Source organism: Ambystoma mexicanum, chromosome 6p (assembly GCF_040938575.1).
Source record: "Ambystoma mexicanum isolate Mex_15411 chromosome 6p, UKY_AmexF1_1, whole genome shotgun sequence".
Taxonomy (NCBI): Eukaryota; Metazoa; Chordata; class Amphibia; order Caudata; family Ambystomatidae; genus Ambystoma; species Ambystoma mexicanum.
This window is the reverse complement of record NC_090935.1, coordinates 862,572,977-862,598,206: the sequence shown is the minus strand read 5'-3', so window position 1 is coordinate 862,598,206 and position 25,230 is coordinate 862,572,977. Positions and strand designations below refer to the sequence as shown.

The window sequence follows — 25,230 nt, the reverse complement described above, 5'->3', positions numbered from 1 at the left end:
AAATTGCCTACTGAAGGCTACGATTCAGACACTGGCAGGGTAAAATCTAAAAAGGGAGAGAAGAGTAAAAGCTAGTGTGAGCTACATCGCTGACACTGGCATAGAACCCCCCCCCCGCCCCCACCTGCTATGGACAACCCTTGGAGCAGAGAACCGACACCAGATCCAAACAGAGCAGACTAGCAATACAGCATTAGACCCCTTCGCCTGAAAAGTACACTTTTGATACAACTAGAAAGGGCAACAGAGAATGGTTGGGCACCACTTAGCAACCGGAAAAAGCTTAAGATCATCCCATACCAAACTATTACTAACACTCAACCATCTGCACACAACTCTTACATGGGTCTGGCATGGATTCACATGCTCATGAATATACCCCGTCGTCAAACTGGGAATCTTTAGTAAAAGAAAAATGTTTCACTTTCACTTAAAAATGGTATTTCGCCTCTAAATCAATCACTGTCCTCTGGGTCATACTGCCCCCATCCAATGACAGTCGTCTCCCTATGCCCCTCCTCTGGCAGCCATCTTCAGATTTGGCAAGCACGTAAAGTGGCAGTATGACCAAGAAGAGCCCCAGAGGGGTCAGAGGGAGGGTTCGCATGTGAATCCATGCCAGAATCATGCTGGAGAACAATAGTTACAGGTAAGTAACTTACACCTTCTCCAGCATGGGGTCTGGCATGAATTCACATGCTCGTGAATAACAAATACATAGCAGTACAACATTACACAACCACGGGAGGTGGCAAAGCTCAACAGAAGCAATTAACTCTTACCTCTGGAATAGGCTCACCTCAAGCGAACAGGTTGTGTAGCACTGCAGGCCCGACTCTGGACTCCTCCCTGGAATCCCTGTCAACGCAGTATATCTTCGTGAAGGTGTGCGTGGAATTCCATGTAGCAGCCCTGCAGATGTCCAGCAGGGGCACACAAGACAGGAACACCGTCACTGCAACGATCGCTCTGGTGGAGTGGGCTTCGGATGGCCGGGCATCGGTCGGCTCGCCAACCGATGACAGTGCCTGATGCAGCCAGAGAGCCACCTTGTAATGGAAGCCTTGGACAAGGCCTTCCCATAGTTCAGAGGACCAAAGTTCATGAACAGTTGTGAAGTCTTCTGAAAACCCTTATTTTTTTTAAAAAGTTTTTATTGTTAATTCAACAAACAAAACCAATACAAACAAAAACTCGCAGTGCAGTTATCACCATTACAATTGTGCACAATATTTCTCGCATAATTCTGTCACTGCTCCCCTTATCCCACCCCCCTTTACAAGCCTATTAATTCGAATCACTCTGTATCCGCCTCGCCCAGCGGGGTTTCATTTCCTGCAGATTCTGTCCGATCTTGTATTGTTCCAAATAGTTCCGCTATCAACAATCTTCATGCCATCAGGGTTCCCATTTCTTCCTCTTCCCCAGTATTACTTGTCTCTTGCCACACTGTGGTCTCTGCCTCCGCCTACTTCTGCAACTCTTTCCACCACACCTCCACCCGTGGCCTATGACAGATCTTCCATCCCATGGCAATCCTTCGTTTTGCTAGCACATACGCTAGATCTTTAAGTTTATTGACATGTTTAAGTTTTTGCGATCTGGGGAACCCCCCCAGTAAGCAGGCCCAGGCTGAATCTATGACAATGGTGATCCCTTTTTCCGCAAGTCTCCACGCTACTTCACCCCAGAAGCGCTCAATTACCGGGCATGACCAGAACATGTGTACCATGTCAGCCTGTTCCTCGCCGCATTTAGGGCATGTTTGTCGCCCTGCATTTTCAAACCTTGATATCCTCATGGGTGTCAAGTATGCCATGTGCGCAACATATAGCTGCATCTGTTTCAATCTTGCATTTCTGGACACCTTCTTATGGTACCCCAGGGCACGTTCCCACATTCGGTCCTCTATCGGAGCTCCCACTTCCGTTTCCCAATCTAGTCTGAGTTGTATCAATTCTTTCCCAACTTTAGGCATCAACGTTTCGTACAATCTAGAGATCTTATGCCCACCTTCTGCAATATCATATATCGTGTCTATCGTAGCGTCTGGTTCTTCTTCTAGTACCGTTTTAGGCCATGTTTCCTTAATTATCTGTACCATTCTAAGATATGTGATATACTGGCCTTCGTGCAACCCCATCTCCTCTCCCAACTCTCCAAAATGTATGTATGATAGTCCCCTCTCGTCATATATCTCCCATAGTTACCAGCCCCACAGATTCCCAATGGTTCCTAATTATCTTCCGTAGCTGCTCATCCCCTCCTGTCAATGCAATCAACGGTATCTGCGGGGAGCATGGGAATGGGTTTTCCATCATCTGACATGCCCGGCGCCACATCCTCCATCCGAGCATCATCATTTTAGGATGCTCTTTCATTTCTGTTTTGGGCAGCCAGATCATCTCTTTTAGATAGAATGGGGCACAATCCTGACCAAACAGTCCAGATTTAGGGGTCGTTTCACCCAAGAGCATTTGGCGACATATTGCAGTTGGCCCACTACATAATAAACCTCGTAATTAGGCAGTTTTATTCCACCTTTTTCGTAAAAGTTCTGCAGCTTCTATAGTGCTACTCTGTTTCTGGTGCCATGCCACAGGAAATCCCAGCACATGCTATTAAGTCTAGTAAAAAAACTTCTTAGGTATCAAGTACGGAATGTTCCCAAAATAATGCAGGAGCCTTGGCAAGACCACCATCTTGAGCAATGCCCCCCGCCCCATCATTGCTAGAGGCAACTTCACCCAGAATTTCATACACTTCTCAATTTTCCCTACAGCTACTTCAGTATTGTGCCTATGTTGTTCTTCCACTGTGTGGTAAACATCTATCCCAAAATATCGAAAAGTACTAACAGCCCAAGGAGTCTGCAACACCGGCAACCTTCTGGCAGGAATTCCCCGATAGTTTCCCAGCTGGAAGACGATAGATTTCTGAGGGTTCACTGCTATGCCCGACAGCTCTGCATACCTCTTCATCACCTCTAGGATGTACTGGAGATTCTCTTCCGGGTGTTTTAGGTACAGTAGCAAATCATCTGCATACAGTGAAATCAAGTGTCGCTCCCCTCCCACCTCGATGCCTACAGGTTCATACTGTTGTCTGAGGTATATCGCCAAAGGCTCCAGAGCTAATATGTACAACATAGGGGACCATGGGCATCCTTGTCTGGTGCCTTTTCTTAGTTGCCATCTTTCGGATATAACCGCTCCTGTTTTAACTCTGGCCAACGGTTCACTGTATAGCATCTTTGCCCATCTTATGTATCCAGGCCCCATACCATAACCCGCCAAGGCTGCCAGCAGCCACGGCCATTTGACAGAATCGAAGGCCTTTACAGCGTCTAGGGACACAATTGCCATTTCACCCTCATTCCTGCTCCCCCATTCAATAACCCGATGAAGACGTCTGTGATTGTGAGTTATGTTCCTATTCGGGACATAGCCCGTCTGATCAGGGTGTATTAGCTTGCCAATGACTTTTCGCAATCTGTTTGCCAAGACAGCCGTTAGTATCTTACTATCTTGGTTCAGCATTGACAATGGTCTGTAAGAGCCACAGCAATGCCCAGGTTTATTGGGCTTGGGAAGCGGTATTATAATCGCTTCTCTGAGCGCCTCTGGCAGCCGTCCTGTTTCAAGCGCTTCATTTAGCATATTCAACATCGGGGGAGCACCTCCGCTTTGTACACTTTATAAAACTCACTTGGGAACCCGTCTGCTCCCGGGGTCTTACTAGTAGGTAGCTGCCTTACTACGTCTTCTAATTCCTCTAAAGTAATCGGTGCATTTACCTCTTCTCTTTCTTCGGTACCTATTATAGGCAGACCTATGTCTTCAAGTGTTTCTGTTATTTCTCCATAATTACTTCCCTCTTCATCCCCGTAAAGTTTCCTATAGTGTTCTGCAAACTCCTGATTCACTTCCTCCTGGGTGTCAACTACACTGCCATCTTCTCGTTATCGTCCTAATGGTGGGTCTGGGATCTCGCTCTTGTATAACCATGCCAAGAGGCTCCCTGTTGTATCTCCTCCTGCATGCTGTCTTGCTATGTATTTTTTATAGTTGAGGTTGCACAGTCTATCCCACTGCTCCGCACATGTCTGTTGTAATTTAAGAATCAACTCCATGTCCCTTCCAGTGTCCTCACTGTCTCTCAGCGCCTTTTCCAATTTCCTTTCTGTCTCCTGTAGATCGGCCAGGATCCCGCCCTGCAGGCCTTTAGATTTTGCTATGGCTACACCCCGCATCACCACCTTGAAAGCTTCCCATAGCGTGCTCGCTGAGTCCACGCTACCCGTATTCATCTCAAAATAGTTTATAATCTCTTCTCTTATGGCCTCCCTAAAGAGGGAGTCCTTAAGTGCCTATGCCCGGAGCCGCCATGTTGGAATCCTTGCTCTCGGGGGGCAGTATTGCCAGCCAATAACCAGGGGCGAGTGATCTGCGAGGACCCTCGCCTTGTACTCTGCCTGCGCCGTTTCCATCAGTATGTCCAACGTGGCAAAGACATAGTCTAGCCTCGTGTGCAACTGTTGCGGGCTGGAATAGTGCGAGTACTGCCTTTCTTGGGGATGTTTTGTTCTCCACACATCTGCCAGACCAAAGTCATCTAGCAACATCTGTAGCGCTTTAGCCGCAGGGGCGGGTCTATCCATCTTCCGATCCGATCTATCTATTCTAGGGTCTAGCACACAGTTAAAATCCCCTCCCCAGATCATCGCGCTCCCCATAATATACTAAGATTCGTACTCAGGGTCTTAAAATATGCTGCCGTATTCTGGTTGGGGGCATATGTGTTCACAATGCTTATCTCCCTGTTCTCCACCAATCCCCTCAATATAACCATCCTCCCATCTGTTTCCGCAGTTTCCTGCAGCAAGTGAAATGGGACATGCGGTGCCACCCAGGTGAGCACCCCTCTAGCATAGGCAGAATATGTCGAGCCCGCCACAACCCCTTTCCACTTTTTCGCAAGCGTTCCCATCTTTTCGCGTGTCAAATGTGTCTCCTGCAACAATGCAATATCTATCTTTTGCCTGCGTAGATACAACATAACCTTGTTCCTCTTCAAGTAACTATTGAGGCCTCTGACATTCCATGTAATTATTTTAAGGTCCCCCATGACTTGTTAGAGTTCTTCTTTTCCCTTCCATCATTACAGTCCAGTTCTGTCTTCCAATTCTGTCTATATAGGCTCGCTCCCCTGTTTAAACTACCCTCAACCACAAACACCCCAAACACCCCTCCTCCTCCCGCCACCCTTCCCTTCCCCAACTTTGCCCTCCCTAACAATTGCCCAGCTCCATCCCTGGATCTCAGACCCCCCCGCATCTAGCCCTTCACGCCAATAGCTGTAACGCTCACCTGATTCCCACGGAGGCGCAGGTCTGGCTTCGAGTGCTGATGCTTCTTCAATGGTGAAGCGCAGGACTCTGAAGATGGACAGGAAGGGCCCCTCTACTCTGGCTTCTCCGGCTCGCAGGAATATTCCCCTGTGCGTCAAAAGGGCGTATTACCTACTGACTGAGTTATGCTCAAGCCTCCCACTCTCTTCCAAACCTCCACGATACCCTTTCACGATTCCCTGTGAAGTCTCACCTTAGGGTCAGGAAGGATGAGCTCTCCATCCTGCTTCTGATGCAGGGGCGCGTTGAAACCCAGTTACTTCACTGGATTGAGGATTGATGGGAGTTAAGGTAAGCTTGACTATTCAGGTAAGGCTTTGTAAAAGTTCTGTTGCAAGTTCAAAAGTCCAAGCTTAATAATAATGTTCATTGTCTTTTTCCCCTTAGGGGCCGGGGTTCGGAATGCCGGAGATATGGCGCCGACCCGAAGTGAAACGTGCAGTTCCAGTAAATGACAGGTAAGTTCTGGATGAGCGCTCGGGTAATGTCTTTGCATTCGCTCATTCAATGTCTTTGTCTTTTTTCCCCATAGGGGCCGGGGTCCGGAAAATGCCTGGAAGCGGCAAGACCCGAAATGAAATGGGAATGACCCAACAGGTAAGTCTTAGAAGGAAACTGAGCTTTTCCTATTCCCTTCCTTCTCTCACCTTGTTCTTGTCTTTCTCTCTCTAGGCTCTGGGAAGTGGCTGTGGATCCGGATGATCGCTGCTGAAGATGGTGGCGTCCAGGATAGGTGAGTGAAATGCAGCACTGCAGCGATCGTAGCGAAATGCTTTTAAAATGATGTCTTCCTTTTCAGGATCGTCGGTGTGATGTCTCCGTGGTGCTGATTTAGCAGGTAAGGTCTTTTGTCTCCCTTTGCAGGTGACCCAGGATACTGACAGGCGTGGCTGAGGTCCAGATGCAGGAGCTGACACGGTGAGCGTCCAGCTGCGAGGAGCAGAACAACGCGAAGCGCGAGTTGCTGATCGGGTGTGGTTTAAATAGCTTTGGTAGAAGTTCCAAGTGTGTATCCTTCCACCGATCAGGTATGTATCCTTCCCCGACCACACCCGGGTGGCAAGTAGTCCAACAGGTAAAGTAGTTCCATTCAGGCCTCAAGAGGGCCTGGATGTGGCAGCATGGTCTGCATCAGGTAAGTGCACATTAAAACACTTGAACACATGTCTAGCTTTATGAGCCTGGCGCCTAAGGCGCCAGGACAGAGGTCCAACATGAGCCTGGCACCTAAGGCGCCAGGACTGCGTCCAAAGGGCCCCAGCTTGGGCCCGCTGGCACTCCCCTGGGGGAAATGATGCCTGCCTCTGGGGTTGCTGGGTCGGACCTGGCTCCTTGGAGGTAGGCATCATGACAGTACCCCCCCTCAAGGCCCCTCCCAAGGTTCTTTCCTCCGGGGGTTTTGGCTTGTTCGGAAATCTCCGGTGAAACCTTTGTACTAATCGAGGTGCGTGGACATGGTTACTAGGCTCCCACGATCTCTCCTGAGGTCCATATCCCTTCCAGTCAACAAGATAGAAGAGTTTCGACTTTACCACCTTGGAGTCTAAAATGTCTTTAACTTCGAATTCTAATTCCCCTTCAATTTGAACTGGATCTGGAGGTTTGGACAATCGGGTTCCTGGTTGTACTGGCTTCAAAAGTGATGCATGAAAAACTGGATGAATACGCATGTTGGACGGTAGATCCAGTTTAAAGGCCACTGGGTTGATTATAGCCTTGATGGGATAAGGTCCTATGAATCTGGGATTGAAGGTTTGCGGGCCCTTGAGGGGTAAATGTTTAGTTGCTAGCCATAGCTGGTCTCCTACTTGGTAAGGAGGAGTTTTACTTCGGTGCAAATCAGCGTTTTCTTTATACTTTTTCTTGGCTTGCTGTAAATGAGTTGCAGCTTCTTTGAAGGCTCGGGTTATTGTGGAATGCAGATGATTTACTGCAGGCATTTCCAGGGTCAGAGGTCCGAGGATGGTGACCATACAAAGTATAAAAAGGGGTTTGTCCGGTTCCAGAATGCACTGAATTGTTGTATGCATATTCTGCGATCCAAATGATGTCTTTCCAATTTAACTCGGATTGGTGTAACATGCACCGAAGATATTGCTCGAGAGTCTGATTGGTTCTCTCGGTTTGTCCGTCGGTCTGGGGGTGGTGGCTGGTGGATAACCGCACATCTATTTGTGCTAGTTGGCAACACTTCTTCCAAAAATGTGAGATAAATTGACTTCCACGATCCGAGACTAAAATGGAAGGGAAACCATGTATGCGAACTATATTCTCCAGGAATTCCTTGGCCAAGGTGGAAGCTGAAGGCACACCCTTTAAAGGGATAAAGTGGGCCATTTTGGAGAATAGGTCCACAATTACAAGGATTGTGTTGTAACCAGCACAAGGAGGCAGATCTGTTATAAAGTCCATTGACAGGGTGTGCCATGGTGCCGGTGGAATATCCAAGGGTTGAAGTAGGCCGGCTGGCCTTTTCTTTTCAGCCTTGTTTTGGGCGCAAATTCCACAAGGCAGTACAAAAGACTTTATGTCTTTTCTCCAAGAAGGCCACCAGAAGTGGCGTTTGATTTTTTCCTCCGTTTTAGCGATACCAGGGTGTCCTTCCATTAAAGATTCATGATGATGGGCAATAACAAGTTCTTGCAATTCTTTACTTGGCAGAAACAACCGCTCCTGGAAGTAGGGTAAGTCATCCTTAACGGTGTAATGAGGACCCTTTTGACTCCATTCCAGTAAGGTTGAAGAGTCTAGAAGTTGTTTTACTTGCGTTTGGATGTCCTCAATAGTTTGCAATGAAGTTAAGCCTAAGATTCTTTGCTCAGGTATGATGGGCACAGGTTCTAAGCTCGAATTAGGTTCTTCCATGCCAATCCGGGATAAGGCGTCCGCTTTTCCATTCTTGCAGCCAGGGCGATATGTAATTACAAAATCAAATTCCGCAAAGAATAGAGCCCATCGGAGTTGTCGTGAAGATTGAGCTTTGGCCGTCTTTAAATACTGTAAGTTTCTGTGGTCAGTAATTACGGTGATGGTGTGTCTTGCCCCGAGAAGGTAGTGACGCCAAGCCTTGAAAGCAGATTTGATGGCCAGTAACTCTTTATCGGTAATTGCGTAGTTGATTTCAGGAGGAGAACATTTTCTGGACCAAAAGGCCACTGGGTGTAGTTGGTTAGTTTTTGGGTCTCTTTGCGACAGGACAGCTCCCATGGCCGAACTGGATGCATCGGTTTCCACTATGTACGGGAGATCTGGGTGCGGGTGCTTCAATACAGGTGCAGAGGTGAATTTGGTTTTCAGGTCCTGGAAGGCTTGTTCGGCCTCAAGAGTCCATTCGAAGCGTTTGTTTTTCTTTAGGAGAGCTGTGATGGGTTGGACTGTTCGGGAAAATTCCGGGATGAATCTTCGATAGAAATTGGCAAAGCCGAGCATGCTCTGAACTCCCTTCACCGAGCTAGGAGATGGCCACTTGAGGATGGCGTCCACCTTTCGCGAGTCCATTCGGACTCCTTGAGGTGTCAGGATGAATCCGAGAAACTCAACTTCTGTGGTATGAAAAACGCATTTTTCGAGTTTTGCAAACAGTCTGTGCTGGCGCAATTTCTCAAGAACTGCCCTAACATGTTTTCTGTGATCAGATTCTGAAGAAGAGTACACCAGGATGTCGTCAATGTAAACAATGACACAGACATCGATAAGTTCCCGAAGAACATCATTCATAAAGTACTGAAAGGCGGCAGGTGCATTGCACAAACCGAAGGGCATCACCTGATATTCGAAGAGCCCAAATTTGGTGCGGAATGCAGTCTTCCATTCGTCGCCTTCTTTTATACGCACCAGGTGATAAGCTCCTCGGAGATCTAACTTGGTGTACACACAAGCGTCTTTCACCTGGTCCATAAACTCAGGGATCAAGGGCAGAGGATAACGATTCTTAATCGTTATTTGATTTAGGGCGCGATAGTCTATACATGTTCTAAGGTCGCCCTCTTTTTTTCGGCACGAAGAACAGAGCTGAAGAGACAGGAGTCTTGGACGGGCGAATAAAACCATTGGCTAGGTACTGATCTAAATACTGACGCAAATGCAGGTTCTCAGGTTCCGTAAGAGCATAAATCCTACTACAAGGTAGTTGAGGATTGGGTACCAGATCGATTTGGCAATCATAAGACCGATGGGGAGGTAACGTGTTAGCCTGTTCTTTCTGAAAAACGTCTTGGAATTCTTGGTATTCTGACGGTAGCTGTACAGGGGTGGAAGTTGCTGAGGCTAGACCCATAGCTGGATTTCTTGGATAACAAGTTTGTTCACAATCAGGAAAACTTATCTTCTTTGCTCGCCAGTCAATTCTGGGATTATGTGTTTCTAACCAAGGAATTCCAAGAATTACTTGAAATTGTGGGGCCTTGATCACATCAAACACGATTGCTTCCCGATGTCCATCCTGACCCACCAGTGTCACTTCAACAGTGGAATGCGTTAGAGGCCCTGAGGCTATTTCGGTTCCATCTACTGTAGTAATGACATCTTGGGTTACTTCCGGGCGGAGAGGAGAGGAAGCTTAATCCTGGAAGCCAATTCACGGTCTATGTAATTTCCAATAGCTCCACTGTCGATGTATGCTTTTATAGCATGCAACTGCTGAGGCTGTTTTGGGTCCACGAGCACCATTGGCATGACAAAATGCGAGGTCAAAGAGTTAGTTTTCAAGCTCGGCAAGCGGACCCCTACGCTTGTCGGGCTAGGTCGTTTCCCGAATCCGGTGTCAATAATTCGTTATCAGTAGCTCCAACCACCTTCTTAAGTGGTTTAACTGGACAATTTCGAAGAAAGTGACCGGAAGTCCCGCAATACAGACAAAGTTGCATTTGCCGCCTTCTCTCTCGTTCTTTCTGCGTTAATGGTCCTTTAACACCACCGATTTGCATAGGTTCAGATACGTTGATACTCTTGGAGTTAGCGTGGGTTTTGATCGGTACTCGGTTTTCATACTTGAACCGATCTGCTTTTCTATTTTGAAGTCTGTGATCAAGTTGAACCACCAAGTCTATGTAGTCTGCGCAGACCTGGGGTGGGTTTACTATCTGAGCTAGAACATCCTTAAGCTCTCCGCGCAAGCCTCGATGAAACAATGTGATCCTTTTGTTTTCTGGCCATCCAGTTTCCACAACCAGTCTGTTAAAGGTGGCAATGTAGGGCAGAAGATCCTGATTACCTTGTCGTAAGGATAGCAGTTCGTTATCAAGGGCCTGTCCTTGAGAGTGTCGAGCGAACAATCTTTCCATGCTGGCCTGGAAGACCTGAAAATTCTGGAGAATGGGATCATCCTGATTTACCAATGGAATAGACCAATCGGCAGCACTGCCACTGAGGTAATATAGTATAAAGGCTACCTTGGTCTGGTCGTTAGGGAAGGCTCCGGGTCTGCATAGAAAGTGTAAACGACATTGGTTCATAAAGACAGCATATTTCTTGGGATCCCCGCAAAACGTTCAGGCGGGGCCAAAGGCATGTGTCCAGGTAGATTAATTTGTACCGGGTTATTCAAACCCATTGATGTGGAAATGTCTCTGGAATTAGGTAAAGGAGTGTGCCCTGCCTGGGCCTGTAATAACCTTTTGGCTAGGTCATCTGTTCTTTCCTTGGATAAGATCAGTTCTCTTTTGAGAGTGTTAGTCTCCTGGCGGGCTGAGTGCACCTCTGCCCGTAATTCCCCCAAAAGCTGGGCCAGCTGGTCAGTCTCAGAAGTCTCCATAGCGCCCGGGTGGGAAATTGTGGGTAGGCTTCGCGTTCTGTAACGCTCACCTGATTCCCACGGAGGCGCAGGTCTGGCTTCGAGTGCTGATGCTTCTTCAATGGTGAAGCGCAGGACTCTGAAGATGGACAGGAAGGGCCCCTCTACTCTGGCTTCTCCGGCTCGCAGGAATATTCCCCTGTGCGTGAAAAGGGAGTATTACCTACTGACTGAGTTATGCTCAAGCCTCCCACTCTCTTCCAACCCTCCACGATACCCTTCCACGATTCCCCGTGAAGTCTCACCTTAGGGTCAGGAAGGATGAGCTCTCCATCCTGCTTCTGATGCAGGGGCGCGTTGAAACCCAGTTACTTCACTGGATTGAGGATTGATGGGAGTTCAGGTAAGCTTGACTATTCAGGTAAGGCTTTGTAAAAGTTCTGTTGCACGTTCAAAAGTCCAAGCTTAATAATAATGTTCATTGTCTTTTTCCCCTTAGGGGCCGGGGTTCGGAATGCCGGAGATATGGCGCCGACCCGAAGTGAAACGTGCAGTTCCAGTAAATGACAGGTAAGTTCTGGATGAGCGCTCCGGTAATGTCTTTGCATTCGCTCATTCAATGTCTTTGTCTTTTTTCCCCATAGGGGCCGGGGTCCGGAAAATGCCTGGAAGCGGCAAGACCCGAAATGAAATGGGAATGACCCAACAGGTAAGTCTTAGAAGGAAACTGAGCTTTTCCTATTCCCTTCCTTCTCTCACCTTGTTCTTGTCTTTCTCTCTCTAGGCTCTGGGAAGTGGCTGTGGATCCGGATGATCGCTGCTGAAGATGGTGGCGTCCAGGATAGGTGAGTGAAATGCAGCGCTGCAGCGATCGTAGCGAAATGCTTTTAAAATGATGTCTTCCTTTTCAGGATCGTCGGTGTGATGTCTCCGTGGTGCTGATTTAACAGGTAAGGTCTTTTGTCTCCCTTTGCAGGTGACCCAGGATACTGACAGGCGTGGCTGAGGTCCAGATGCAGGAGCTGACACGGTGAGCGTCCAGCTGCGAGGAGCAGAACAACGCGAAGCGTGAGTTGCTGATCGGGTGTGGTTTAAATAGTTTTGGAAGAAGTTCCAAGTGTGTATCCTTCCACCGATCAGGTATGTATCCGTCCCCGACCACACCCGGGTGGCAAGTAGTCCCACAGGTAAAGTAGTTCCATTCAGGCCTCAAGAGGGCCTGGATGTGGCAGCATGGTCTGCATCAGGTAAGTGCACATTAAAACACTTGAACACATGTCTAGCTTTATGAGCCTGGCGCCTAAGGCGCCAGGACAGAGGTCCAACACGAGCCTGGCGCCTAAGGCGCCAGGACTGCGTCCAAAGGGCCCCAGCTTGGGCCCGCTGGCACTCCCCTCTGCCCTTGGAGGTAGGCATCATGACAATAGCCTGTACTCGGAGCTCAGCAGGGTGAGGTAGCCCTAATGACTATCCTGCTACTTCTACTATTACTTGTGGGGTAAGACGCCTGTGTTCTGCCGCTCCTATCTGCAACCATATTACAACATGCTAATATCCAGTTTGCTTATATACTCAAGGCTCTATATTCCAGTCCAATGCGCTGCAATAGAATCAATGATATCATAACCTAGCTTCCACATCTCTCACCGCTACTCATCTCTCAATGTTCCTATCGAATCTCTACTGGGATACCTCACAATGTGATATACCAGTATGCATAGATTGTTTTAGTCACTTATCTTGTTCTCCTTGGGTTCGTGTGGCATCTTGTTCTGGGCAGCACTGTAAATCCAGCCATGCAGCCGCCTCCTCTGGGGTATCAAAGAAAAACATTCCACTTTTGTGTATCACTTTCAGTCTCGCGGGATATAGAAGCATGTATTTCATGCCAGCCGTGCGCAGCCGTTTCTTCACCGCTACACAGCTGTACCTTTGTCTCTGGACTAGCATCGTATAATCAGGATAAGCTGTGATGGTAGCCGAAGCTTTAGCTATCGTGCCCCCGTTCCTGAAATACTCCAATATTTTCTCACAATCTCTGTAATTCAGAATCTTGGCAATGATTGCGCGGGGAGGGGCTGCGGGCTTTGACTTCCTCGTGAGGGCTCTGTGTGCACGCTCCACTGTGAATCCTTGTGAGTGTTTGTCAGCTCCTATTTCTTGCAGGATCATGTTCTCGACATAGTTTGTAGGATCCTGGCCTTCTTCTCCCTCCGGCAGACCAACCACTCGAATGTTGTTCCTTCTCGCTCTCCCTTCCGCCTCCTCTGCACGATTCTCCAGGTTAGCCACTTGTTGTTTTAGTATGTGGACTTCCTTCGCATTGTGAGTGCTGGTGGTCGTGTTAGTTTTGACTGCGCTTTCCAGATTACTTGTTCTGTCTGCCAGCGCTCTGACATCTTGTCGTAGCAAATTGACGTCGATCGCCACCGCGTCTATCTTAGCCTCTAAGGAAATCTTTAAGTCAACCATTGCTATCCCCCAAGAATCCTTTAGTTCCGTTATGGCTGCCAGTATCTGGTGATTTTCAGTCCCCAGGGAACTTCCTGTGGGTTCGCTTGTGCTCTCCTGCGCCGACGCAACTGGGGAATGCTGCGTCTTGGTGAACGCCTCTATCGTGGGCTGCTTGCTCTTGCCCTTGATCTTTCTTCCTGCCATATTGTGACCTGGGGCCCTCACCTCACACCGCTCCGTCCGCGGTATCGCAATTCTGATGCTGAATCCTGCAGTGTAGTCAGCAGGTCGCTACTGATTCTGATTATTGTTCAGAGGGGTCTGCGAGGATTCCCGCGCTCTAAACAATGCGCCCGAGTGGGTTATGTCCTCCCACGTATCAGTTTGCTCATCCGCCATGCAACACGATTTATTCCTGTGTATTTGGGCTTCACCGTCCGCGGGTCACTCCCGCATCTCATCAGCCTTTGGTGCGCGAGTCTCTCCCCCATGATGGTGCAGACCAGTGTCAGCCGTGAGCGACCAGGGGTTCTTTGGTGCAGTGTCCTCGTCTTTATATTCCCATTAATGCAGCCATGACTCCTCCCAGCAGTTGTTACAGCATGTGGGCACGCTTGTCCTGCAGTTATAATGCCCAGCTAGCCACCACGCTTCTCTCACTGTGCAATTAATGTTTGCATGTATCTTGGCTTCACCTTTTACAAATCGTTTTTGCACCCCACCAGCATTTAGTGTGAGCGCCCTCCTCTCTTGGGCAGTTCAGTCTAATATATTGGTTATACACAGTGACGGGCTCCAAGTTGCAATGCCTTCATGCTACGTGCCATCCACGTTACCGAGACTCCTCCTGTATTTATTGCAGCGTAGATCCTGCCTTTTTTCAAGCACAATCCTCACCTCACCTCCTCATAATTCAATCCGGCCATCGATTTGTACAGGCCCGGTCTGATGGCCCCACCTGCAGGGAGCCTGTGTGTTTCCAGAGTGCCAAGCCCGCGCACACGGGATCGTTGGTACTTGCCAGCACAGTGCTCGGCAGCGGCACCACAGACAAGTCCTTTGTTCGTGCACCGCTGCGTTGCACAGGCCCGTGCCTCCACAGCCCCCTCACATGCGGGTGACAAGAGGCCACCCGCCTGATAGTTGGGGCCGCACGGGCCTCAAGCAGCAGCCACCCCCACACTTATGTGCTTGCAATGTGTTCATCTCCCTTTCAATGCACCCTCCGCTCTGCTCATATGCCGAGCAATCCACTGCTCGTCCTCATCGATGTGCGGCCACCTTACTCCCGGGCCATTCAAGTCAGCGGGCAGCGGGGGGGTGCATCAGCGATTGGGGGGGCCTCACAGACACCCGATGCCGGTCCCAGTATCTCTCCGCTCACTCGGTCACCGTGAATGCTGCACAGGCATACCCGCTCCTTCAAGCCCCGCACTGCAGCACGCAACACCGTCTTCAGTCGCTGTTCAGTGTTCGTAAGGCCGTGGGTACAATGTATCCATTTCGCTTCGCTGCCGGGTCCATCCCCCAGCTTACACCGTCACGGCAGCTGACCCTTTGTTAGCCGCCATTTTAGATACATAGTCGCCGGACCGTCAGGAGCTTCGTTGTCAGTTTCACCGCCGCTGCTCATACAATCAGTTCATCGTTTTCCACAATGGCAGAGCATCCCTTCACACGTCCGGGTCGTCATTTTTAGAGTTGCTTGTGAAGTTTAAGCGCATGTTGTCACAGATCTGTGTCGGATCTTTGAAGCAGCTCTTCTCAGGCACGTCCCGTTACATGGCACGTTAGCCACGCCCCAAGTCTTCTGAAAATCCTTTGTGAGTATCATGTAGAACTTGAGGACACAAGTAACGACCAGCAAATACAAGGCCCTTTCCGCCGGCGACAAAGGAGGATAGCTCAGGTGCAACGCGCTGGCCTTGGAAGCAAGACGACATGAAGCAAAACAGGTTTGATCCCCAAGTCCGCACTTAGAAACCTCTGGGTATTAAGCGCGTTATGAATAACCAATTACAAATGTTTCAGGAAAAAAACAGGTAACGCCAAAGGTTCGTTGAGGTGTAATTCCGATGGAACCTTTGGCATGAAAGAGGGGCGTGTACGCAGCACCACCCACAAATCGTGGAAAGTCAGGTACGGCTGCTTGCAGGATAAAACCTGGATCTCACCTACCCTTCTGGCAGAGGTGATGGCCAAAAGGAAAGCCGTTTTCCACGAGAGAAACTTCAGTGGGGCAGGATGCAAAGGCTCAAAGGGGGCCCCAATGAGCCTCATCAGAACCATGTTGAGTTCCCACGCCGGGGCAGGAGCCTTTACCAACGGGAAAGATCTGAAAAGTCCTTTGAGAAACTACTTGACGAGTCGATGGGACCAAAGCGAAGACCTTCCTGGTGACCAGGTGTAGCGGGAGATAGCTACCAGATGTACCTTGATGGAGGTGTGTGCCAGTGCTGCCGTGGCTAATTGTATCAAGTACGAAAGAACCTGTGGAGCCATGACCGGCACCTCGTAGCAAAACGCTTCCACTTGTGACTGTAGCACTTCAAGGTCGGCGACGCCCTGGCCTTGGCGAGGACCTCACTGCAGTCCGCTGGCAATGCATACCCTTCAAACTCAAAGGTGTCAGGAGCCAAGCCCTCAGGTTCAGCTATCCTGGGTCATGATGAAGGATCGTGTCCCCTTCACTGGTGGGACAATCCGGAAGCAATGGTAGCTTGACCAGAGGCGACGCTGACAGGCTGAGAAAGTCTGGGTACTAAATCTGCATTGGTCACGCCGATGAGTATCATCTTGCATTGACACTGTTTGAGTATGTTGATGACTCATAGCAGGAGAGGAAATGGAGGAAATGCGTACAGAAACAGCCCTTTGCATGGGAAGAAGAGCGTGTCCCCCAGGCTGCTCGGTTGGTGGATTATGCTGATGAACTTCTGGCACTTGGAGTTCACTGCCGTCGCAAACAGATCGGTCTGGGGTCTGCCCCACTTGGCAAATAGGCGGTTTGCCGGATCCTGACGAAGCTCCCACTCGTGGCAGGAGCGCAGTTCCCTGCTGAGGGAGTCTGCGATGGTGTTCTAGACTACCGCCAGGTGAAGAGGAACGAGGAACACCCGCTGGCCGACGGCCCAGTGCCACAAGTCCTGCGCTTCATTGGGGATCGAGTCCTCCACTGCTTCCTGATGTAAAACATGGTGGCGGGGTTCTCCATGATGATCCTCACCACCTTGCTTGGGCGGGAGGAACGACTTGAGGGATTTAAGAAACCTGAGGGTATTCTTCCAGGTAGACCTCAAGAATCCCTTATTCAGGTGGACAGGGAAGGGCTGGCGCTCTCAGATCCCATCCCTGGGGGCAGACGAGCAAGGGAGGATAACCTGGGTAGGGGAACCCGGGGTTATGCTTGGAGGAATACCCCACGAGAGATGCAGTATTCTACCAGGGACAACGTCCCTGAAGCTGTTTTTGATTTCTCTGCATCAACCTCCCTCTTCCAACCAAAGAAGCTCCCTTAATACAATCCTGCCATCCTGACAACTCCGGTAGACCAACTAGGAACCCTGTTACCCTCAAAAACCACAACTCCCAGAATCACTGTTTTCCTGTTTTCAACCCGAATACTCCCAACCATTCTTCTCCACGCCCCTATGATTATTCTTTCCCGAACACCCAATCTACCTTAACAAAACTCTACCAATCCCGTCCCTCTCATTATCATTTCCTGCATTTCCACAAACCCCCCTGTTTATTTTCTGGCAATAGTCCTCGTCATTCCTGTTTGTTCCACACACCCTACAACACCTCTTCCTCTTTATACCCCATATGATACTCAAACACTAACTCCCCCCTTTCCGAAACGAATGCCTTCGCCCAACACGAAAGACAACAGACTCATTTTAGAGCTATTCACCTGGCATGTCCCAACCTAAGGGTCAGGCAATTGACCAAAATCACACACACCTGACAGCCCTTTCCATTCCCCACAGGGATAAAAGGTGGAGCTAGAAAGCACAGTACAAACAAGGCAGACCGCACAACTTGAGAGCTAACTCAGCACTGCAGTTCAAGAGGAGGAGAAAGATGGCACAGACCGAGAGGGTGATGAGGAGAGAAGTGACCTTGCCCTTTCCAACCAAGGCCCATGAAACCTCTGCAGAGGGAATTAGAAGTCTGCAGACAATAGCCAGAGTGTGTTGCATCAGATATCGACGGTACGGGATACGCTCCTCTGCTGATAACCAAGCCGGGGAGAGATGCGGTTCTCTGTGGTACCAACCATGGCTTGAAGGAGAAGAAAGCCAAGCAATTCATCACAGCTGGTGAGTTGAGGGAAGAGCCGATAAGAAACCAAACTGCGTTGAACAATAAGTAGCGAATGGCTAAACTGAACTTTGAAACGCGTAAGAGGGGGGAAACCAGCAACAGAAGAGGCCGGCACCACGTGAGTGCTCAGGCAGGAACCTCTGGGCGATAACCAGATGGTAGAACGACTAACGTAACCGCAAGCCCTTGGGAGGAGACGAGAAAAGGTCAAAGTGGTCAAACGGGGCTCTTGCAAAATCCTCTGTAGTGCTGAAAGTCTTTGACCGACAGATGATTGCGAAGCTAAGGGAAATGAGTCCCGCTTGGTGAAATGAGTGTATGAACAGTGTGTTGACAAGAATTAGCAAGAGTGAACCCAAAGGAGGGATGCCGATGGAAAGAGGCAAAGTCTGAAGTCCAGCAGAACAGTGTGTTGACAAAAGTGAACCCGGCAGAGGGTTGTCCACAGTGAACTGTTTTAAAAGAATTGGCAAGAGTGAACCTGGAAGAAGGATGCCGACAAGAAGGGGCGAAGCCTGACGTCTCAAGGAGCATTTTGTGTTGACAAAGCTGTGAAAGTGAGGTTCATAGTGAACTGTTGGAAAAACATTGTGCTAGAATAACAGAAAAGCTTGTTCTTGAAATACAAGCCCGAGTGAACCCAGTGGAGGGAGGCTAACATTCATGAGGGGGCTAAGCCCAGAAGAAGGGAACCCAGGGGTGAAGCCAGCATCACCCAGAAAGGAAAAAAACTGTTTAAAAAGAAATTGATATTTGTGAAAGTAAGAAAAGCCACAGTGAACCCGAAGGAGGGAGGCTAACATCCGAAAGGGGTTCAAGCCCGAAAGAGGAAGATTCGGGGTGGAATGTTATCACCCAAAAGTTAATTAAAAAACAAACAATTTCTGTAATTAGTTGTAAGGATTTGGCAAAAGTCTTTTTTTAGTATAGGCCCTTTTATTTGACACAACGCCACTAGGACTGCCTTATTTTTCCTTTGATGGTCAACGCTTGCTCCCATCTTAGATTTAGGTTAGGCCTTTTTCCACCCTGCATTCATTGTTCAATAAACACCTTTAAACTGTGATCACTTGTGTCTGTCTTTAATGTTGCCACCATGAGTTCCTTAAAGGGCCCAGAGCACTGCCTGTAGATCCAGGATGTTGATATGAAGATCATTCTCCTCTGGCAGCCACAGGCCTCTGGCATGCAGACTTCCAGTGTGCACTTGTCCATGGTGACCGTCTCCTGGTATGGCGGACTTTGAAAGCCTGTGCCCTGGGCGATGTTGGAGCGAACGCCCCACCATACTATCGCCCGACGGAACTTATTGTTCAGCGAGATCTTTGCAGCGAAGCTTCCGGACACCTGTATCCAATGGCTGTCCAGGAATTCCTGAAGGGGTTGCATTTGCAACCTTTAGAGCCGGACGAGGTAGATTCAGGACGACATCATGCCCAGTAACGACTTGATGACCCGCATGTGGCCGTCTTCGCCGATGACAGCCGTTGCACCTTCCCTAGAATGGCTGCTAGCCTCTTCTCTGAGGGCGACACCAGACAAGACACTGTATTGAGTCTGGCGCCCTGGAACCGCGTGTTCTGTGATGGCGTTAAGCAGGACTTTGGATAGTTGATGGAGAACCCCAGATCGGTCAACAGCTGGACGGCCAACACCCATGAGCGGCACCGGATGAGCCAGTCATCGAGGTACGGGTATACATGTATGGCTCTTCGACGTAGATGGGCCGTCACCAGTGCTAGGCATTTTGTGAGCACTCTGGGGACCGACTTCAATCTGAAAGGCAGAGCCTTGAACTGGTAGTGCTGACCTGCAATACGAAACGCACAAACTTTCAATGTTTCTTGTGAATGGGGACGTGGAAATAGGCGTCCTCCAGGTCCAGCAACGTCAAGAAGCCTCCTTCCTCCAGTTGGCCGAGCACGTGCTGCAACTTGACCATGCTGAACTTTTGGGACTTTTTGTTGCGACGTTGCAGGTGTAGGATGGGCCTACAGCCCGCTGTCTTCTTTCTGAATAGACTCTGGAGTCTCAGAGTCATTGGGGAACTAGTTCTATCGCCCCTTTTCACAGCATGGCTCGCACCTCTTCACAGAAGCTGAGGGATGTGCTGTTCGTGAACGGTAGGCGGTGGGATCCGCAGAAACCTGTGTTTGAACTCCAGGGTGTGCCCCTGGAAGAGAGCGTCCAGCACCCATCTGTCGGTCGTGATCTTCTTCCACTTGCTGACGAACTTCGTCAGGCGACTGTCCATCAGTGTGCACGCGTGGGTGCCCCGACGTCCTAGCCGGTTCAGGCCTGTTTCAGAGCTGGCGTCCTGCCCTGTGGGCGACACTGTCCTTCGCTACAGTAGGCCTGCGAACGGCCTCTGTAGGATTCCTGAGTCGTGGATCTGGAGGGCTGATGGTACAAAAGGAGAAAACTTTGGAAGACCTGCTCAACTTTGCCCAGGAGGAGCGCAAAGAAGAGCGCTGCTGCTTGAGAGTGCCCAGGGAACGGGCTATCTCCGTATACACCACGATGGCCCGCAAGGACTCGTCAACAACCTTCCCAAACATGTTTTCTCTGTCAGAGGGCATGTCAATACCTTTGCCTGGACCTGTTGCCAGAAATTCACAGCCTTCACCCAGCCTTGTCGACAAAGGCAGACACCGTTCCCCCATCTGCCGGAACCACATGTTGGCTATGTCCAATGCCACTGTAATGGCGTGATCAGATGCTACTTCACCTTCCTGTAAAAGGGCGATTGCCTCTATCGTCTTTTCGTCAGGGAGGAACTCCGGAATAGGCCCCAGCTTGTACCACAGTTCCCTGTCGTGCCTGGCTAGGATCACCAGTGCGTTGATAGTGGACGCCACAGTGTAAATCACCTTTCTTCCCAAGGCGTCATCTTCTTCCCCTTGATGTTCGGGGGACGGAAGACAACAAGGATGGGATAACTGACTGTTTCCTTGCGGCCGCCGATACCACCGAATCCGGCGATGGTTCTGACCTCAGGCACTTGGGCACAGAGTCCGGCACCCAAAACCTCTTCTCCAACCTATCCTGTTTGGCTGGAGCCATGCAAGAGTTCTTAATGAGGGCCAGGCCCTCTTCTCACACGTCGTCTAAAGGGGCACTGCCATGATTGTCTTCCTCTTGGCCTTGAACCTCTGGTAGAAGAAACCCTCCTTCCTGGTCTCTTCGGGCACAAGCTGAAATAGCTCATAGGCTCTGGCGATCATGGAGTGTAACAAACCCACCTCGTCTGGTGGGGACGCTCTATGTGGCACATCCAATTGTGGAGACTTGCCGTCCACTGTGACAATATCCTTGTTGTTGTCCGTAGTCGTGGCCTTATCCGTCTCCGTACCTGTGTCTGGGTCTGGTGGGGGAGAAGGGGCCCGGCGCGGATGGGGAGTCTGAAATGGGGGTGGCGGATGACGCTTCCTCTTCTTCGTTGGAGGCTGGACGGGAGCTTGGGGGACCACCGGATCCGGGCCCGGAGGCATCCTCTTCTGGATCTCTGACACCAAGGTGTGAAGGGTTGACTGAATATCCAGAGACACATCCCTCGGCTGAGCTGGCGGGATCGGGTACTAGGCCCTGCGCCATTGTCGCCCTCCTCTTCCTTTGCGCTAAGCCACGACGCCAGTCTACTGAGCCTGTCCCTCGTCATCTTCTTGGAGAAATCGGGGCATATCTCGCACTCCACCTCCTTATGGTCTGGGTGCAGGCAGTAGAGGCATTGTAGGTGCTGGTCTTCTACAAAAATATTCCATAGCCCACACTTGGTGCAGGACTTGAAGAGGGACTTTCCCTCTTTCTTCTCCTCCATCATGGTTGGAGGGCGCAAAGTAGGCCTGATGGTCTTCTGGAATCTTTGATGATCTTCGTCCTTGTGGGGCGCTTTAATTCACCGACAACAGATCCCTGATGTCGGCAGATAGAGATGGAGCACACAGGCTCTTTCGAAACAAAAATAGAACCTTTTTCTGTCGAAAAACACGAAAAACATAGAAGTAGCTCACAGAGCAAACTCGAGGACTCCTACACTGAAGGGGTTTAGGGAGAGGGCTGTCATTGGATGAGGGTAGTTTGACCCAGAGGACAGTGATTGCTTTAAAGGAGAAATACAGTTTGTAAGTGAAAGTTAAACTGTTTTTTCTTTTACCGAGGATTCCCAGCCTGACGACGGGGAATATTCATGAGCATGTGAATCCATGCCAGACCCCATGCTGGAGAACTACAAAACACCTGGATAATACAGCCACTCCCCCAACAAGGAATCCAGCAATGGCACAAATAAATTGGGAGCACCAGATTGATATTGGCTGGGCTGACAAATGACCTAAAAATCAGTTTACTTAAGCACCTGTTTTTTTTTTAAAATTGAACCAGGGACACTTAATTCAAAACTGTACCACCTGGACTCCTCTCAGAAAACAGGCCTCACAAACAAACTCACACAGGGAGGTTTATAACCGGCTTATTCCCTTGACCCACCAACAGTGTATTAACCCTCCCATAAGATTCACGCATTAATAGCACCCAGGACTTTGCATATCCACACTGCAAATCCACACTGCCCTGAGGTAACTGGCCAATACCAACAAATCACACACTGGTGAAGTGGACGGTTGTAAAACCTGATGACCAGAATAGAATAAACACACACTGACAAATTATACTATGGGCAAAACATGACCGGTATGAGGCAACCGACAAATGAAAATGTGACCTCAGCAGGCTTGCTCTGGGGGCTACTCTATTTATTTATGCATTTATTTATTGGTCTTTGATATAGTGCCTATACACTTAACATTTCAAAGCCGTCCAATGCAAGGAGGGCGGCTAGTTAAGCAAAAAAGACATTCTTAGTAGGCATTGGAACAATCAGACTAGGTAAGTGCTATGCACTTAGAGGTACAACACAGAACAAGGAGGAATACAAACTGTTTACAACATATGACACAATTATTGTAAGTGCCCGACGGTCGTTTCAATAATGCAAGAGCTATACATAAAGAAAGCTGAGGGGGGAGTGTAGGGTAAGACAAACAGAGCAATGAGACAATTGTTCATGCCTGACAGTGTTTCCAATAGTGATACGTCCATGAGACGTGTAGTAGGAGAGAAGGGCGGGGGGTGGCAGTGAGAGGCACATGACACACATAAACGAAAGTGGCTGCAGATGCAAAGTCACAAGAAATCGAAAATAGACGAGCTGCCAACACGCAAGTAAATCTGCAGGGGTGCAAGAAGTTCTGGTGGGCCAAGATCTTGGGGTCACAGTCTGCTTCCAAAGTTCAGTAGAATTCAACTTGATGTGCTTCTGGGGTGTAGGAGGAGGTGGGGCCAGCCAGGCCCAGGCAGGGGACTTGGTGGTGGGCTGTTGTTGGGTGGCGGGCTCCGCCTCCCGGCTTGGCTTTTGAGGTGTTAGGGCAGTCAATCAGAGCAGCGCTGGTGGAGCCAGCCAAGGCACTGCAGTGCCGAAAATGGCGCCGGCCATGATGGAGTGAGGCCCACAAACAAAGACAAACAGCCCAACTGGGCTAAAGGGACAACTTTCAATGCAGCACATCAGGGGCAAGGCTCAGAGAAATCCGAAAGACAATAAACTGCTAGTTTTGAAACAAGTTTTTTTTTCCATTAACACTGAAAAAGTTGGATTTTAGTGAAGCCTAGTTGTCCAGCTGATGCAGCCCAAGTATGATATACGTGCTCTTAAAATACCAAAAAGGGCTTTTCCCAAGTGTATATGCTGCACCTGGGAAAGGTACAGCACAGAGAGGTAGGTTCCCCCACCACTCTGCCTAAGTGTGCAAGAGGACCACTCAAACTAACATACATCAGAGCAGGAGTCATGCTTTTACCATTCAAATGGGAGCAGTCGGATATCCTTTGGAAGTGCACCGTGATAGGGGAGGAAAAACGTGCCATGTAATTACACCCCTTTGCCACCATTTCACTTTCTCAAGACCTTCTGTGGGTTTGCTTCCCATGGGCAACAGCTCCTTAGAGCGCACCCTTGAGCAGATTGCATTAAAGCATATACACAGAGTTGAAATTCACTCATGTGCATGGGTCACACCTTAGCCAAATGAGGGCATGCCCCTTGTTCAATGCGCATTTGTAAAATTAAAAGGCATTCATTTGAAAGTGCATTTCATACAAATGTGCCCCCCAGTAGGCAAACCATATAAAGTGCCACTTGAGCAGAGCCCGAACATACAGTAATTGGGCCAGAGGCATGATAGGCTTAAGTTCTGCACTGCAATCAAATGCTGTCTGGAAAACACAAATAACTATAGATCAAATTGAACAAAACAACCCCCAACCTGCTCCAAGTTCTCAAAGTTTAAATCACTTCAGTATTCTACCATATCGCAACAAGACATAAAAGAGAGGAACATTAACCTATCAATAACAATTTAAATTAGACCTCTCATTAGACTTGGACTATTTTACACAAATGATCCTAAGTTTGAAAAGCAAGACATTACAGAGACAAGTAACATCCTGCAGACTTCCTTGGAGGACTGAACAACTATTCTGCAATCACGGTTTACAATAAATCCCACTTAAATCTCAAAACAATATAAACCATGCATCTATAAAGTTGCAACTGGCTGTACTTCTTCAGGCATGTAAGCAAACTCTTCTAAAACAGTATCAAGAGTTTGAATAAAGAAACACTCACCTTAATAACAGGATTAAGAAGAACAACATTTGACTTTTTTGTAATGACTTGTTTAGTTGTGTAGTGGTGTTCTATAAGTTGTGGAATGGTTGGAAAGCCAGTTCCCTCAAATCGATACTGATTCTGCAAAGATGGAGCAAACGGTTCAGAGACAGGAAAAAGTGTACATTTTATGATAGTGTAGTACAAGGACAATGCTTAACAACAACAATTTCTGACATATATCTGTCTAAGACAACAGTGCTTTCAGAGAATGAGTAATCACAATACAATACGCAAATACACGTCAACATGCACTATCCATGAAATTAATAACAGATTAATTAAAAACAGACATTATCCCTATTACAGCACTTGTTTTGACTAGTTTGGTTGATGATAAAATAGAGAGATCCAAAGATGTATTGTGAAGGTTAACAGGATGTTTGCAGATCAACAAGGTGCTTGGTGGCTAAGCTGAAAAACCGGTGAAAACTGATTCATTGTTTTCTTCGGTATCTGTTAACTGTGATCAGTTGAAAAGTCTAAGTGTTGGCCTATTTTCAAACAACTGCATAATAGTGCAGACATTTTCTTTCCTGCTAAATCTCTTATAGAATGCTAAGTAAAAACACTACTAAAAATCTG

General features: G+C 48.7%; 1 protein-coding gene across 5 annotated transcripts in view; it reads right to left on the bottom strand.

Moving 5' to 3' along the window:
- The window catches only part of FER (FER tyrosine kinase), a 2,139,903-nt gene that overhangs the window by 1,023,944 nt on the left and 1,090,729 nt on the right, over positions 1-25,230 (bottom strand). For all 5 annotated transcript variants that reach the window (XM_069625481.1, XM_069625479.1, XM_069625480.1 and 2 more), the window contains one exon: positions 24,604-24,726. In XM_069625481.1, coding sequence (XP_069481582.1) covers positions 24,604-24,726 — 123 coding nt within the window. The remainder of the gene's footprint in view (positions 1-24,603; positions 24,727-25,230) is intronic.